The 16,176-nt window shown below is 51.2% G+C and overlaps 1 protein-coding gene across 2 annotated transcripts; it reads right to left on the reverse strand.

The window, feature by feature from the left end:
- Positions 1–4,377: 4,377 nt before the first annotated feature.
- Positions 4,378–15,507, reverse strand: INKA2 (inka box actin regulator 2). Of its 2 annotated transcripts, none has more exons than XM_061471931.1 (2): positions 15,457–15,507; positions 4,378–6,493 (listed from the first exon to the last, which is right to left on the reverse strand). In XM_061471931.1, the coding sequence occupies exons 1-2, from the start codon at positions 15,490–15,492 to the stop codon at positions 5,504–5,506; spliced, it is 1,026 nt and encodes a 341-aa protein (XP_061327915.1). In that variant the 5' UTR covers positions 15,493–15,507; the 3' UTR covers positions 4,378–5,503. The 2 variants fall into 2 exon arrangements, with proteins under 2 accessions (XP_061327915.1, XP_061327912.1); XM_061471928.1 differs by lacking the exon at positions 15,457–15,507 and adding an exon at positions 13,453–13,472.
- Between the last annotated feature and the right edge of the window lie 669 nt (positions 15,508–16,176).

The following is a 16,176-nucleotide window of genomic DNA, read 5'->3' on the forward strand; positions in this document are numbered from 1 at the left end:
CTCCCTGTGCTGTGGCCACATCCAGCCCTGTCCCCCTGCATCCTGGTTGACTTTAATGTAAACGATGGCATGAGTGTGAGCAGGGACCCTTCAGCTTCCCCTCCTGGGTCCTGCTGGCCCTGGTGGCATTTAAGCATGCGTTTATAATCTTTAAGGTCCCCTCCGAGCCAAACCATCCTATGAGTCTGTGATTTATAGCACGTCGGAAAGCGCTTCCCGCATTAACCTCCAGCCTGCTCAAGGTGAGCCCCGACACTGAATCAGGCGTTTCTTCTTTCTGGGATATTGATTTTCCCCTTTCCTGTTCTGCAGAGGCAGGAAACCTGAGCCAGCTCCGAGGCTCTTACTGCAGGAAACGCTCCTGGAAAACACAGATGAGAAGCTGCTGGAGGACTGATCCCCCCCCAGCTGAGCCCCCATGGGCTCCCCAGACCATGCCAGAGCCCAGCCTGGCCCAGGGACACTGAGGTTTATTTATGCTGTAACACCAGCACATGGAGTGCTGCCAGCTGGAAGGGGGGGTCCGGTCCCTTGGTTAGAAATGCCACGTGGAAACAAATGGACTTGAGCAAAAGGAAAGAGGAATAAAACACAGCGTCCTTCTGCAGAGACAGGGATGCTGAAGAGGCGCTGTCCTTGTGGTAGCAACGCTGCTTAAAGAAGTAGAAGAGATTCTGCTGCTGATTAATAATAATGGAGGTGATTGGGAATGTGCTGGAGTGAATAAAACAGTGCTGAACTTTGAATAACATGGATCTTGGTTCAGGGAGGATCACGGAATCCCAGACAGGTTTGGGTTGGGAGGGAGCTTAAAGTTCCTCCAGCTCCAGCCCCTGCCACAGGCATGGACCCCTTCCACTAGAGCAGCTTGCTCCAAGCCCCTGTGTCCAGCCTGGCCTTGAACACTGCCAGGGATGGGGCAGCCACAGCTTCTCTGGGCACCCTGTGGATGTGACCATCGGTTTCGTTCCTGCCAGACTCAGTATGAGGGGAATTGAGGGGAAACTGTTCAATTTGCTCATTCTGCAGTCAAAGCGCACGGGTGGTTAACAGGGACTGAGCTGAGCATCATTAGGGAAGACAAGCCCCGGTCCTTGGGAGGCTTCAGCGATGCTGCAGGTTTGCAGGGTGCAGGGGAGCCTTGGCTTCAGCAGTTATACAGTAAATATAACCTGTGTCAATGGGACTGGAAACACACCAGGCAACAGCCAGCCTGTGTTTTCCTTCCCTCTTGCCCAGCATTAGCCTAAGAAGCCCCATCCCATTGTCACAAGAATAAGCTGTGAAATGGTTTTGAAAATAAAGGCTTTTTAATTACAGGCACATTTGGGAGCCTTCTGGAGGCCATCTGGCTGGAAGAGCAGGATGGTAGCGGGGCAGGGGAAGCCAAGGGAGGCAGTGTGAAGAGCAGCTCCTGGAAAAGCACCCTATTAATGTTAAGAGCCAAATCCTCTCTAGGCATTAAGCTGTACGGCCAGATCCAGCACCTCTCCATCGCAGGGGTGTCCGACCTGCCCCTTCCTTCTGCCCTCCTGCGCTGGACGGGGGCTGTTTGTCAAAGGCAGAGCTGGCACCAGCACCACCCTCCTCCCCTTGGCTGCAGATCCCGAGGGCACAGGGAAGAGCAGCTCCTCTTGTGCCAGTTTATTAATCCCTGGTGTTTGACTGAATGTTACTGGCGTCAAATTCACTCCGGTGCTTTTGATCCCATCTGGGTCGAGCATCCCCCAGGAACAAGAGGTTTCTAATAAACTGGAATGCCCAAGCTTCGTTTGCCTTCCATGGGTAGGTTCATGGGGGGACGTGTGCCTCTAATTATTGTCCTGTGTTTGGTATTAACGGCTCCTATTAAAGATGCAGAACGCAGCAGGGCCTCATTAGAGGCTGTCATTGTGCTAATTAGTTGGGTTTCGTACTTAATAACAGGGAACTATTTCATGACAGTTTCATGGAAAAGAAAAGAGGAGAAAAAGCCATTATCATTTCAGGAACAGTCCCTGGAGAAGTGCAATGGTGATTCACAAGTCCTGCTGTGGTCTATGAGCAGATCCTGCCCTGGACATTAAATCAGGTTGGATGCTGGCTTGGGTGATGCTCTTTATTATTTGAATCCTTATTCTCTTAAAACATATTTATTACGTACTTTTTTCCTTCAGACCTGTGGGACCCAGCCACATTTCCCTGCAATCCTCCCGTGGCTGCTTAAAGCCCAGGTCACACTGAATTTGTCACTGCAAACCACCCTGAACAATCCTATTTTGATGTAAACCATCTGTTGAAGGCACACTTCAGAGGCAGGGAGGACGTAAACGCATTTGAAACCATGCTGGGCATTTGGTCAGCTGCCTGCCAAGCGCCCTGGTGGGATCTGATCCCTTGGGAAAAGGAGAAATCAAGCAAATGGCACCGCTGCGGGGCTGGGGTTCACCCCTTGGGGTCCCTGCAGCCGGGCGCTGGTGATGGATGTGGGCACAGGCTTGGCAAGGGGATGGTTTTGGGTGGGAAAGGGACAGGAGGGCAGCAGCTGGGGCCCAGAGCTGCCCTTTCCATGTCCAACAATGGTGTTTGCTCGGAGCAGGGCAGGCAGGGCTGGGCCAGCAGCTGATCCCTGAGCAGCGCCAGGGGCTCAGCGCGCAGGGCAGGATGAGCCGGTGCTGCCCGGGGGCCGGGGCAGCTGCTGGGAGCACACGGGGCCAGAAGGGCTCTTTCTCAAGGGAAACCTCCCGTTGGCTCCTGGTGAGAGCCCCAGCTCGGGAGCAGCCCCATGGGAGTGAGGGGAGGGATCGGGGTTTGAGGGAGCACAAGCGTGGGCACAGCGCCCATGAGTTCTGTTAGATCTGAGGCAGAAGCTCTTCCCTGTGAGGGTGCTGAGGCGCTGGCACAGGGTGCCCAGAGAAGCTGTGGCTGCCCCATCCCTGGCAGTGTTCAAGGCCAGGTTGGACACAGGGGCTTGGAGCAAGCTGCTCTATGGAAGGGGTCCCTGCCCATGGCAGGGGTTGGAGCTGGATGAGCTTTAAGGTCCCTTCCAACCCAAACCAGGCTGATTCTGTGTTGATAAAGACCTGGGTTTCATGGCCTCTGCAAGGTGCTAGGGGCTGGATGAGGCCTCATCAACAGGAAGAATCAGGGAGCAACCCCTGGGAACTGCTTTTCCCACGGAGCAGATTCCCAATGTGCGTTTTTAGGCTCCAGATCTCCATGCCCTGCATAAACACCTCCTGTTTGCTGGATAATGGGTGGCCTTGGGGGGGTAACCAGCTGCACAAACGTACCCTTCATCTCTCAGCCCAAGTGTTGCTGTAGCCATAACCATGCCCTCGCTGTGCTCAGCCTGGCCTCTTGCTTGTTCCCCTCCCATCACAGCTGAGGGCAATGCTCTGTGATAAGCTTAAAAAGCCCCTGGTGTGGGGCATAACCTCTCTCTGGTCACCGTGGTGCTCCTCTCTCTATGGGGCTCAGTCTTCAATGCCAAGCAGGTACAGGCAGGATGTGGGGCTGGGGGTGCTGGAGGGGAGGGAAACCCTGGGGTGAGGCTGTGCTCGTTGGGGACTCAGGTTGGTGGAGGGCATCTGTTGTACTTGTGCTGTGGCTCACAGAAAGCTCCTTCCCTTTGCTGACCCTATGGGAAGGTTGGTGGGAGCTGGGGGGGGGGGATGTATTTGTAACAAACAGGATGAACTATTGACAAAAGAGGAGGAAAACAAAATGCTTTAGAAACAGCCTTTTAGCATGCAAAGAAATGAAGGGGGAAACCAAGCAGACCTACAGCGTGTGAGGAGGCAAAACAAAAGCTTGTAAGTCAGGTTCCTGAAATGTGCTGAGCGAAGCTTTCAGAGGCTGACCCGCTCCTCTCCTTGTATGGGCAGAAATGGGGCTTGTCTTGTGCCTATATTTAATTTGCAAGGGGAAAAAAAATCACCTCCCTTCATGCCTGTGCTCCAGCGGCCTGTGTCTTGGGAAGTTACAACGGGAATAGGATTGCATGCTTCAGAAAGCTACTACTGCTCACACATAAGCCCCTTCCCAAGCTTGGAGTGAGGGGAACAGGTTTGTGCAACATAACACTGCTGCACCCAGAGCATCTGGTGAGCCTCATGGCTAATGGAAGGGGGGAGCTGCGATCCACAGGCTTTGTGCTCTCAGGTTTGGGGCTCATGGAGCTGGGGGGGAATTGCCTGGGTCATGTTTAGCTGCAGGGATGGCGAGGAGAGGACCACGGCAGGGCCTGCGGAGTCCCCATCCACAAGCCAGGGGCTGCACAGCCCTGAGCCCCTTCCCTCTGTTCCCCCCCCCCCAAAACATTTCTCCCTCTGCTGCTCCCCACACTGTGATATTGAAGCGTTACCATGCAATGGATATTAAAGTGCTACCCAAAGGCCCTCAGGGATGTGCATGGGCCATGGCTCCTCCAGAGCAGCGCTGGGACCCTGGCAGGGACCTCTGGCTGCAGCTCTTCTCCCTGCTATGATTTATAACCTCTCCTTGAATGGAAACTCTCCTGGCTGCTCCCCAAGCTCCCGGCTGGGAACAGGCTGACACAAACAGCGCGCTCTCTGCTCCATCCCCTGCCAGCCTGGCCCTTTGGGCTCGTGATGGTGAAACACAGAGGCTTCTGTGCTGGAGAAAAGCAGGACTGTGGTCACCCCATGCTCTGTAGCATGCTGGAGACCCAGTGTGGCTTTATTGGTAACTCTTGGAGAGCCAGACAGTGAGGAAGGAGGCTCTGTCAAGAGGAGGTTTGTACACAACAGCACTGGGAAACAACAAATACAAATATCTGCTGCAATTTCATATCTTGGTGCAATCTCAACAATACACTCTCGCAACACGGCATCTGGTGTGACCCGTGGGGAGAAGGGCAAGGGGGGAGAGGTAAAATCACAGCTTGGAGCCACCAGTTTCCATGAAAGGCTCTTCGAGTCCTATTGGTTTCACTGGCAGAGGAAGGGGATATGCTGGGAGCTCAAGGGAGATGCAGTTTAAGGGGCAAACCCCACAGCTGAAATGCACCAAAACTGGGGGTCATCCCCCCTCGCCATTAGCAATTGCTCGAGTCTTACAAATTCAAACTGATTTCTTCCCATTTAACAAGTGCTTCAGGTGCCTGGCTTCTAACCCAGCTTTAAGTGCACACAAGCAGGAATAGATCTTTTTAAAAAACTATATAATTTGCACACGTACACACACATGCACACAGTGAGTTTTGTGCTGCAGCTATCTCGGAGACGATGGAATGGGCCTGAAGTGGTGCTCATAAGCCAGGCTCCAGGAGCGGGTGGTCTGGGGCACCACTCACCCTAAAGCTGCTCAAGGTTCTGGTTCTTTTTGCAGTATCAGTCCCTCAGTCCTCTGGAAAATGCCACGTGCAGGTGACTGAAGCTTTGCAGAGGACTCATCTCAGTCTATGTTGAGAGCTCTGAGGTCTCCTGAGGAGTGGTGTACGGCCTCCAGCTCCTCTCCAGTGTGAAACAATTGCTTGGCAGAGCAGAGAACACCACCAAGCTCAGACCCAAACAGCCGTATTGATGTCAAACCCAGACTGGGTGTAGGTTATGGTATCGTGGACTTTCTTAGTGCCGATTCGGGGTTTCTCGTTATTGCTTTCTGCCTTTGGGCACCTCTCTGCTTTGCTGTGATGGTTCTGGATGTTCCCATGCAGTGGGAAGTAAAATGTCCCCTTGAGTTTATTCATCTTTTTGGGTCTCTTGGATATCTCGGGCTGTTTGTCTTCAGGTGGCAACCAGCAAGGTTTCTCCTTGAGCAGCTTGTCTCGGTCTGGCCGAACGCTCCTCAGGAACTTCTTGAAGATGTTGGCTGTGAGGGAGAACTTCCTGCAGAGCTCCTGGGATCTGCTCATGGACAGGGACACTTCGCTCTTCTCCCCCTTTTTATCCAGCTCTGGCAGATCCAACCAGTTCCCAACCAAGTCTGCAAAGATGTTATCCCCCAGGACCAATGGCTGCCGATTCCTGCTCTGGGACATGAGGGAGGATGTCCAGTCGTGGCCATCATCACACCCCAGGCACTCCTGGCATGCTGGCCACCCCCCAGCTGTGCCCTGGCGGCTGGGCTCGCATGTTCTTGGGCGGATGGGCTGTGCTCTGCTCAACACAGAGGAAGGTCCTTTTGGGTGATAAGCATCCTCAGCACAGAGGCTCCTGAAGGAGGACAGGGTGTCTCCAAGGTGGTCAACCTCTGGGAGTGCAGTGGGAGGGCACAAACCCACTGACTGTGGCACAGTGCAGGCGAGGGATGAGGGGCTGGGGTCCTCCGATTCCTCCCCATGTGGCTGCTCATCCTGCTGGGCCCTGGGCCTGTCTCTGCTCCTTCGGCAGCATTGGTGCTGCTCAGTGCCAGAGACAGGGCTTCGGCTCCCCGAGATGTCCAGCTGCTCCAGAGCTGTCTGGACCTGGAGGAGTTTCAGCTCCTGCAGTGCACCCATCATGCAGTTCATCTGCTCGTGCAGCCCGTCTCCGACCTCCTTCATGGACAGCTGGGGAGGGAAGCAGGGATAGAGTCAGTGTTGCCAGGAGAGAGCAAGAAAACCCCGACCCAAGGGCAGGAGAGCTGGGCTGAGCAGCTTGCTGAAACATCACCTCTTCCTACCCACTACGTTTTAGATGCATCCTACCTGTACTACATCCATTTCATGGAACAGCAATTGATTTTTCTTAGACTTTCCTAGGAGTTTCCCTCTAGGAAGAGGAGGAGCTGGCAGGAGTGGGTTTTTTGACCTGACAACAAAAATAGCTTGTTTCCATTAATTGCTTGGCAGAGGCCAAGGTGTAGAGCTATGAATGGTTGTGGCTGTTGCCAGTCATAGCATGTTCTCCTTTGTGCCTGTAGCCAACTGAAGTGAGGAGTCAGAACAGCGAACACAAGTGCCTTCCATGGAGAGCCTTGTTTCTTTACCTAAAGCGCTCAAGTAAATGAGAAATAACCCCAACAAGAATCGCATTGTTGCTATAGAATAATGGATTCAGAGCTCAACACCCTCATTACAGGCACCTCTCGCTGCAGGATAATCAGAGATATTTCAGTGCGCTTAATCTTGTACAAAACAACCGACAAACTCTAGAATTACTCACATTAAACTATCAATCTCTTCAATTTCCACACTAGGATCTCGAGTAGTTCTGCTTTATCCCTGAGCCTTGCTATAAAGATTTAAGTTCCTTTACTAGACTTAAAATAAGCAAGTTATTTTCCAGAGCTTCTAAACTCACTGCTCTTTCGCTCTGTTGCTTGTGTGCTCTCATGCAGGATCTGGATCATATTCCCAAAGCAGCATCATAAAACAAATGGGTTCTACTTTCCAACAGCTGCCACTTGTTTTCTAAGCAGAGAGGGGCAGTAGGGAATGGGAAGGAGGGGAAGAACAGCAGGGCTGGAGGTGAAGCCATGTTGCTCTGATATAAGGTGGTTTGCCAAAGAGATTACCAGTGTCTAGGAAAACCTTCAGCCTCTCCTGTCCATAAAGAGTTTAAAAGGCTGTCACAATTTCTGTACAACAATGGAGCTCAAGCTTTGGGTGAGAAAGCAAAAATGCATCTTATGTTCAGCTTTACATCATCACGCTTCTTCACATCTCCTTCATTTTAACTAAGTCAGCTCAATTACTTGCTCTATTTCCATTTCTGTGCATGGATCTGACCAGTGAGAAAGAGCACTCACCAAAACCCCCTCTGTAGCAACCTAGCCCTGTAAGTGGAAAGCTCCTCAGCAGTTTCTGACCACAAATCTCCTTTTCAAACCCCAGAACCTGAAACCAGCCACCACGTTGCAATTGGTTTCCAGAGCTTCACTCCCAAGAAACGCATTTATCACCCGGATGAGCGCACAAGCTATGAAGGTACAGAAAATCTCTGTTTAGCTTCCCAGTTACGCTATCAGGTATCTCCAGCTATCCAACTGTTTAACGTCAGCAAAGAAACCTCTACTTCTGCAGACATGCAAATAATGCCCCACTTACACACTAGCCCAGCTCTTGGGTTACCCCTTCAAAACCTGGGGCCATATGCTCTGCAAGCCTCAGACAAAACTATCACCTTACCTCTCCAGATTTGCTGTAATGCTTCTCGTCCTAACCTTTCTCGCCGCCTTAATGCGAGTCTGCTTTATCTGGGGCTTTGCAAAAAGCTGGATTTGGAGCCAGCTTGGCCCCTCATTGGCCACTTCCCATCAAATCCCCCAGCTGGCACTGGGCTGTAATTGTGCCGTGGTGAGTGACGAGGGTCCTGCGGTAATGATTGGGCTCATCAAGCCCTCAGCATATGCTGCCGGCTCCACTGTTCACCTCCTTGATTCAATTAACTGCCCCTGATGGGTGGTAGCATTACAGTGCATGCCTCAGCCAGCAAGGATCTACCAAGCATTAGCTTCTCATAGGCAGAATTAGTTGTCAGCGTGGTTCTTTCTCACAGGCAGAACCAGTCTCCCCCGACAAGAAAAGACTTGAGCCCCAAAAGCTCAGAATCCAGCGCTTTTCTTTCTGGACAAAGGAGCTATTTCATAGAATCCCAGACTGGGTTGGGTTGGAAGGGAGCTTAAAGCTCATCCAGTTCCAGCCCCTTGCCACGGGCAGGGACCCCTTCCACTGGAGCAGCTTGCTCCGAGCCCCTGTGTCCAACCTGGCCTTGAGCACTGCCAGGGATGGGGCAGCCACAGCTTCTCTGGGCACCCTGTGCCAGCGCCTCAGCACCCTCACAGGGAAGAGCTTCTGCCTAAGAGCTCATCTCAGTCTCCCCTCTGGCAGGTTAAAGCCATTCCCCCTTGTCTTGTCCTACAAGAAAGCTGGAGCTTGAATTTGTGATGAAGTGCAATTCCAAACAGAGCGTGAATGTGATGTAAAACCCCAGAGAGCCTTAATCTGGCACAGAGAGAGACCCTAACTGTACTTGCTGAGGTTATGCAAGTGACATTATGTAAGCTGGCCACCACGGGGCATCAGGAGATGTGCCGTCCTGTGTGTGTTTGAGCTGTAAATCCCAAACTTGCTGTTGAATGGGCCCCACATTCAGAGGAGCCGCAGAGCAGGGCACAGGGGAAACTGCGTTCGCTGCAAAACCTTTGGTCTAGCACAGATATTGCTCAGCAGCATCCTCCCTTCTTATATCTGCTGGTCTCTGTTCACAAGTATGTCAGCATTTCAAGGGACTCTGGTGTCTAATTTTGTGCTTCAAGTGGTTGGTTGGCACGTCTGCTTCCAAGAAAAGCCCTGTTAGGACTATGACAACTTGCAGATGTTCAGATTTCTATACAACACTTAAAAATCACATGCCTCAAATTGAAATCTCATTATTATTATTCCTGAAACTCTTGCAGACCCTAAAAATTGGCAGGAAAAAGTGTTAGCCTGATTCTGAACAAGCCAACACGTGCCTTTTATAGCAAGACAGGCACATACAGGACTAAGCCCAGTTGTGATGTGCGTGTTCTATGTTAGTGGCTGGGATTCAGTGTGTGATGTTAAATGTTCCTTTCTCCAGCAATAAGACATTACCTTCTGTGAAGGCACGAACAAGGCAGCTCTGGCTAAATGCCTCTTCAAAGCAAAGCTTGCTTAAATGACAGTCACCCCAGACCTTGAAAATTGAGTGTAAAATTCAAAAGCTTTTCGAGCACTTTCAAATGAGCATCAAGGAATATTCAACATGAGAGGGGAAATCAAACAGGAAGCATCCTGCAAAACTGTCAGAGTTCAGATACGGAGGCTTTTTACATTGGAAATCTACATTCTGAGTAGCACAGGCATCGCTTGCTTTGTAAGCCAAGCCTTTTCAATGACTGCCTCAACATACTTATTCCCAGACTACAACCACAATGGGTTTACACAGTTTATACAGCAGTGATCTTCCAGCACTGATTAGCACAGCAGGAGGACAACTTGCCCCAAGGAATAGCCTCTACCAGACACTGGCATTTTATCAAATTCAACCCCAAATACCTGAGATGTGCAAATAAGGGACATTTTACTTGTCACTTCCCAAGTAAAGAAGTAACTTTTCTAACCCACCTGGGGAACTAATGCTCTCCTATTAGCATCTACCTTCAGAGAGTTCTCAGGATTCAGTTCCCATCATTTCCCTTGAGCCACAGCTGTCTGCACTCCCAGCCCATTCACACATCTGGCCTGCCCAGGGCTGCAGCAGCCTGGGGATGCTGAAGGGGAAAAGGAAAAACCCAACTAACGCACCACGGCTTTCAGCTCAGCACAGAGAACTGAGAAGAAGAGTTCGGAGTGTGTTTGTCGTAATGAGGAGGAAGACAGATGTCCAGCTCTTAGGTAAAAGACAAGCAAAGAGAGGAAGTTATTACTAAGAGGACAGGAAAGAACAAATGGCAAATAGCAGTACTTAATAATAGTGCTGATAGGCAACAGGCCCAGCAACAAACAATTGGTATTTAAAGAGGATGACATAAGAGAGACCAAAATTATTTCAGAACTGCTGAGCTGATGGTATTGTTTCCGTGTTTCCCTTTGGGTCACTCACTAGATTAATCTTCAACAAGCCTGCAATTGTGGCTGGGCATAACTCTGCAGAGCATGCTGCAGGGCTCAGAGAGCTGCTTTCCTGCTTCATGTTGCCCCTTTCTCTTTCCCCCGATGGATGCCAAGGGCCTGCAATCTTCTCTTTGTCTTTGTATTTTATCACAAGAATGTCGAGTCTCATTTTCACTTCTTGTCCTCCCGGAGTATTTTAGGTGTAAATGAGGCTGTTAAATGTGAGCTCATAATTTAGCTGAAAGAAGAAGGATGATGACACTTTACCGAGGATTCTTCTTTTCTCTCAATAGTTTAAATAGATCTTAAACAGATGTTTACCATGAAAGCCATGGTTCGTGTTGCTCAATTAACCATCCTCCTTACTCAATTGCCTTCCTTTCCATTACAACGATACTGTTCTGTGCTTCCCAAACACACTTGCTATGTTTAAAGGCAAATTAGAAAATCAGTTCTCTACAACCAGGACATAAATGGATCAAAAAGAAGTCCAGCCTTCAGACTTTCACTCACAACCCAAGGATAAGAGAGACTAACAAGCCTTGATGCACAGACTGACCATTGAAGATGATGGTTAAACGTGTTGGCTTTCAGCCCAGCAGTCTGCTTCCTTGGGGATCTGTTTTTTAACATTCCTGAATATGTGCAACTGGGAGGCTAAAAAAGTTCATCATCTTCTTTAGGAGTCTTCTCTGGAAATAAACAAGCAGACAAAGACCACAACTGCTTTTTCTCTCCCCAGGTTATATGTGACAGGACATCTGCTGTCAAGTTACTCCTTTGCACCTTCCCTGAAGGCACAAGCAAGGAATGAGATGCTGAGATAACCACCCAAGTTTCTAAGCAGCGATGGGTGAAGCCACTTTTAAAGGGACCGCTTTATCAGCAGGGACACAAATGGAGCTGAGTGTTTCCACCGGTTGGAGTTGTGAGCAGTGATGTTAGACCTGGAGGCTGTCACTCATGCACACTGCACGTTACAAGAGCTGCCCCTTTAGAAACAGCAGTGATGAAAACACAGCAGACTCCTTTTTGAGCATGACACAGTTACCAGAATAGGAGCCAGTGTGAGACAAAGAGTAAAAATAATTGCTGCATTTTTCACACAGACCAAATGTTCTATTCCTGCAAGATATTCATAGCAAGAAACATTATCTACCAGGACATAATTTAGTGTAAGAAGGGAGTCAGACTCTATCAGACTCAATAATTTGATGCATTTATGATGCATGTGCAAGGAGAACATTCAGAAGCTCAAGACAAGAGTCGTGAGATTGGTTTTAAATGCCTACTTTAATGGCTTTCCTCCTAGCAAAAGCAACAGAAAACCCAGAAATATCCTGGATTCCTCAAGAAAGACCAAAACATGCAAGCTACAGTTACAGCTAACTCGACTGTGACCCCTTGCCCACGACAGCCATACAAACCCCAACTGCAAGATAAATCTGCCCATGAACTCGCCAGTCCCTAGCTAGATACTAAATGATTTATTCCTGTTGCAGAAGAGCCTCAAAACGCCAATCCCATGCTACACGTGCTGATGTTGCTATGTATAAATGCAAACAATCCCCGAGTCAGAACATTTATGGAGGTAATGCCATCTGCAGCATGAGACATGGAAATGAAATTCCTCTCTGCTAATCCCCGAGCAAGACAATTCTTGTTAAATCTGATCTTTCAGCTGAGATAACATTCTGTAACTCAGAAAGCAGACACAATACTTCTGTGCCTCAGAAGGATGTTTCCAGACCCTGAATCCAGACAGTAAAGTCAAGAGGGCTTTTGGTATTGGAATTGATTGCATTAAGGGAAGATTCAGAAGCCCTGTGGCACATTTCACAACTGTTATGTGAAGGGCAGAGGACAGGAGTGGAGAAGCACGACAGAGCTACAAAGCAGCCCTGCATGTTCTCACAAACCACACTATGTCCATAAATCTCCAGTGGTTTCCAGAGGAGGTGAACAAGGTCTTGTCTGTTTTCTACATACAGGGAGCTGGCATGGCTTGTCCAAAACTGCTCCACAGGCTGCTGTTGGCACTGGGATGAGGACCCTGGCTTCAGCAATCGATCTGCCTGCAGAGCTGCCCCCAAGCCCACATCCCCTTGGGATGAATGGCTGTGTCAGCTGAGGCTCTCCTGGCTCTAAAGCATTTGCGTGTGGAAGCTTCTGAATGAATTCCAACCACAGGGACACCACACATGCCAGAAGCTATCAGCTTACAATGGAAAACATGCGACTGGAACAGGGGAGATCTCATTGAATAAAAAGGGTCAGATTCATCCTTGGGAGTCATGGCAAAGCTTTCCCAGAGGTAAGGCAAAGACCAGCATAAGAATGTCTGGGCATACCAGTAGCATAAGCACAGTTATGTAAATATGGGTTTAATACACAAAGCAGAAAGAAAAACCAGAGCTGGAATCCTCAAATCCCACTCTAGTGGGGGACAGAGTTCCACCTGAAGATAACCTTTCCGTGGGAACCGGGAGCTGTGCCAACACCCACTCTTCAGTGAGAAAATCCCCTCCTCAAAACCACTCGGAGCCTGGTTTACATCAAGACCATCTAAACTGCTGCTGATTGAACGGCCTCCACCTCCCACGTGTTACACTGACCAGCCTCAGCAAGGCTGGCTCCTCGAACAGGGCACTTCGGCAGAACTTCCCTGCGTGACACCCCTTGGGTGCTCAGCACTTGTACCCCCAACCAGAGCTGCTCCTTGGCCATAATGCAAACAAATCACTGTTTCTGCATTCAGTGATGCCCTGGAACTGGACTCCCATTTTGCTGCCCACAGGTGGCTCATTGTCTCAATCTGGCCAAGACTTTCTCATCATTCCTCTAGCATGAGTCTTGGTTATGGTGCATTTAATGTCTGGAGGCATGACCTGCCCAGTAATGGAGAAAGTGGTAAAGAAGCAGGGTCAGGAGGCTCACTTCCCACTCACCATTCAATGCAGATGGTCCCAGCTGTCTCCCGCACTGCTTGCTGGTCTTTAAAGGAACATTAATCTATTTTAATTCCAGGCTATCCTGACAGGATCGATTCTTAAAGCCATTATTGCTCAGGATATCCTTTATGCTTGTTTTAATTAATACAGTCCTCCTACCTTCACTAAATGCAACCTGCAGCTCACTTCGGTTCCTCCTGAAGGTTACTGATCTGCTGTAAAGCACAGGGTCTCCCCGCTGTCCCCCTCCAGGCTGTCCTGGCCATGCCTGCACTCACAGCAGCGTCCAGGCTGCACACTGATACCCTGAGAACCTGCTGTCAAAGGAAGTTTTCAAGTTGCAGCAATAAAAACTGGGAGGTGGAACAGGGAAAGAATGTGACTTGTAAAAGCCAAACGTATGAAGATGTAGGCTGCTCTCAGCTGTCACGAGTGGCGAAGGTGACAGTGGCTTCTTCCCACTTTTTCAAGCCAAGCATATACTTAATTTTTTTGCCAGGCTGAGGTCTTGCTTTATTGGTATAATAAAAATTGTTGCATTTTTACAATGTGAAAAAACTCATTACTGCATTATAGCAAGGGTATGAAGCGAAAAGACAAGGGGGAATGGGTTTAACCTTAACCTGCCAGAGGGGAGACTGAGATGAGCTCTGAGGCAGAAGCTCTTCCCTGTGAGGGTGCTGAGGTGCTGGCATAGGGTGCCCAGAGAAGCTGTGGCTGCCCCATCCCTGGCAGTGCTCAAGGCCAGGTTGGACACAGGGGCTTGGAGCAAGCTGCTCTAGTGGAAGGGGTCCCTGCCTGTAGCAGTGGTTGGAGCTGGAGGAGCTTTAAGGTCCCTGTCCAATTTGGCCTTGAACTTTTCCAGGGATAGTGCATAGAAGTACACATGTATACACTGTACACGTCCCAGTTTACAGTTTGCATCTCATCCGTCACCCTGGTGTACAGTACACCAGTGACTCATTTTCCTTTGTTTTAGTGTCTCTTCCAGCTCCTCTGTTTGCTCAGGAGCTCTTATAGTGCTGGCAGGTTAAATGTCAGTCTTGGCTGGCACTTTTACTGGGGATAAAATGCTGCTGTTCAAGCCTTTGCTCCATGAGATTTGTCCCATTAGCCGGCCTTAGGTGTCCCCAGTGGGGGCCTGGTCCTGCCCTGGGCACAGCCACAGCTTTGTGTGTCTGTGTTCACTCAAATGGTGTTGCTTACACACGGAACGTTTGCTGTGATGCAGGCAGGACAGCACTACTGTATTTATAAAACTCCAGTTTGCACAAAAATCATCTGAAATCAACATCCTTGTAGGTGCTAAACCAGGAGGCTTTTGTGCATCCAGAAACTTCACCCACCCGCTTTTGCTCTGCCTTGTCCTCCCCTTTTGTTCTCATTATCTACGTATCCGAACAAGGCACGACTACCCAGCCAGACCTACCAAGCGGTGGAACCCTATTTGGGGAAGTATCAGTTCCCTTTTCCTAATCCGCCCCTAGCATGCCCCACTATAGCAACACCTTCTGGCTCCTGGACAAGCCCATGCAAGTTCAGCGAGCGAGGCTGCCATCCGAGTAGGAGCACGAGAGGGAGAAAAAACACTGTTGATTTATGACAAAGGGTTTCCTATTGAAGAAGTATTCGCGGGGTATGGGAAGCGGCAGGCGCGCTCCTTCTGCATCGTTTTGATTCCTGTAAAGTTGTTATTACCGGAGATGTCTGTAGAGGTTCCCCCCGGTTTCCGAGCGCTCCCGGTATCCCGGCTCTGCCGCCCGCGGAGCCCCCTGCGCGGCGCTGCTCATCCGAGCGGACCGGGACCCCCAGAGCCACCCCTCCGCCTCCCGGCCGTGCAGAGCGGGGGCAGCGGGTGGGATCCCCGGCCAGGAGCACTGGGGCTGTGCCCGGCTGCTCCCAGCCACAAAGGGCCGAGCCCCGCCGAGCTGAGGCTCCGCGCAGGCACCGCGGCCGCTCCGCGGGTGCGGGACCCCCCGGTCCCTCCCGGTGCCCCCTTACCAGCTCCTGCCGCAGCCGCCGCAGGTGCTGCTCCATGGCCCGGCTCGGCGCGGCCCCTCCGCGCAGACACCCGCGGAGGGAGGCGGGAGGTGGCGGGGGGGGGGATCGCCGGGGGGGCGGCACCGGGGGGCGGTGGCTGCTGCCGGGGCCGCGGAGTCGTCGGAGCGGTGCGGGGGGGGGGGGGTCCGGGGCGGCCGCGCCCGGCCCGGTAGCAGCGGCACCGCCGGGATCCCCGCTCCTCCCGGCGCAGAAGTTTGCCGGTTCAGTTTACCGCTGCCGCGGTCCCAGCCGCTCGCCCTGCAGAGACCGCCCCCCCCTCCCCTCCTCCTTCCCCCCTAGTGCGGCTCATTAACCCGCACGGCCTCGGCAGAGCGAGCGCCGGGTGCCGCCGGGCAGCCTCGGGGGATGCTCCGGAGTCCCCGGTAGCGCTGAACCTCGGCCACGCTGCCCGCAACACAACAGCCCTCGTCAGAGCAGCGCGGGCCGGGAGTGCGGGAAACAGGTGCTGAAAACTCTCCTTTGGGATTGGATTTATGGAGGTTTGATTTTCAGAAGAGCGGTTTCTCCCTTACTGTGTTTCCCAAGCAGTGTTTCAGCTGACAGGGCTCCACGCGAGCTTCCTGGCGATGAGGGGATGTTGTCCCTGCTCGAGGTGCTCTCCTCTAAGGGCAGGATCAACAACCTCTAATCCCGCTTGTCACCACAGGAAACCAAACAGAT

This window comes from Pezoporus flaviventris, unplaced genomic scaffold (assembly GCF_033815535.1).
Source record: "Pezoporus flaviventris isolate CSIRO_AGI_PZ_B2104156 unplaced genomic scaffold, CSIRO_AGI_Pfla_v1 ptg000069l, whole genome shotgun sequence".
Taxonomy (NCBI): Eukaryota; Metazoa; Chordata; class Aves; order Psittaciformes; family Psittacidae; genus Pezoporus; species Pezoporus flaviventris.

What these genes read in the sequence shown, in the direction of transcription:
- INKA2 (XM_061471931.1), bottom strand. Translation starts at nt 15,492, where the DNA reads ATGGAGCAGCACCTGCGGCGGCTGCGGCAGGAGCTG. An exon ending in GGCGGCTGCGGCAGGAGCTG is followed by an intron (nt 6,494 to 15,456) that starts GTAAGGGGGCAC and finishes TTCCCTCCCCAG; the next exon opens with CTGTCCATGAAGGAGGTCGG.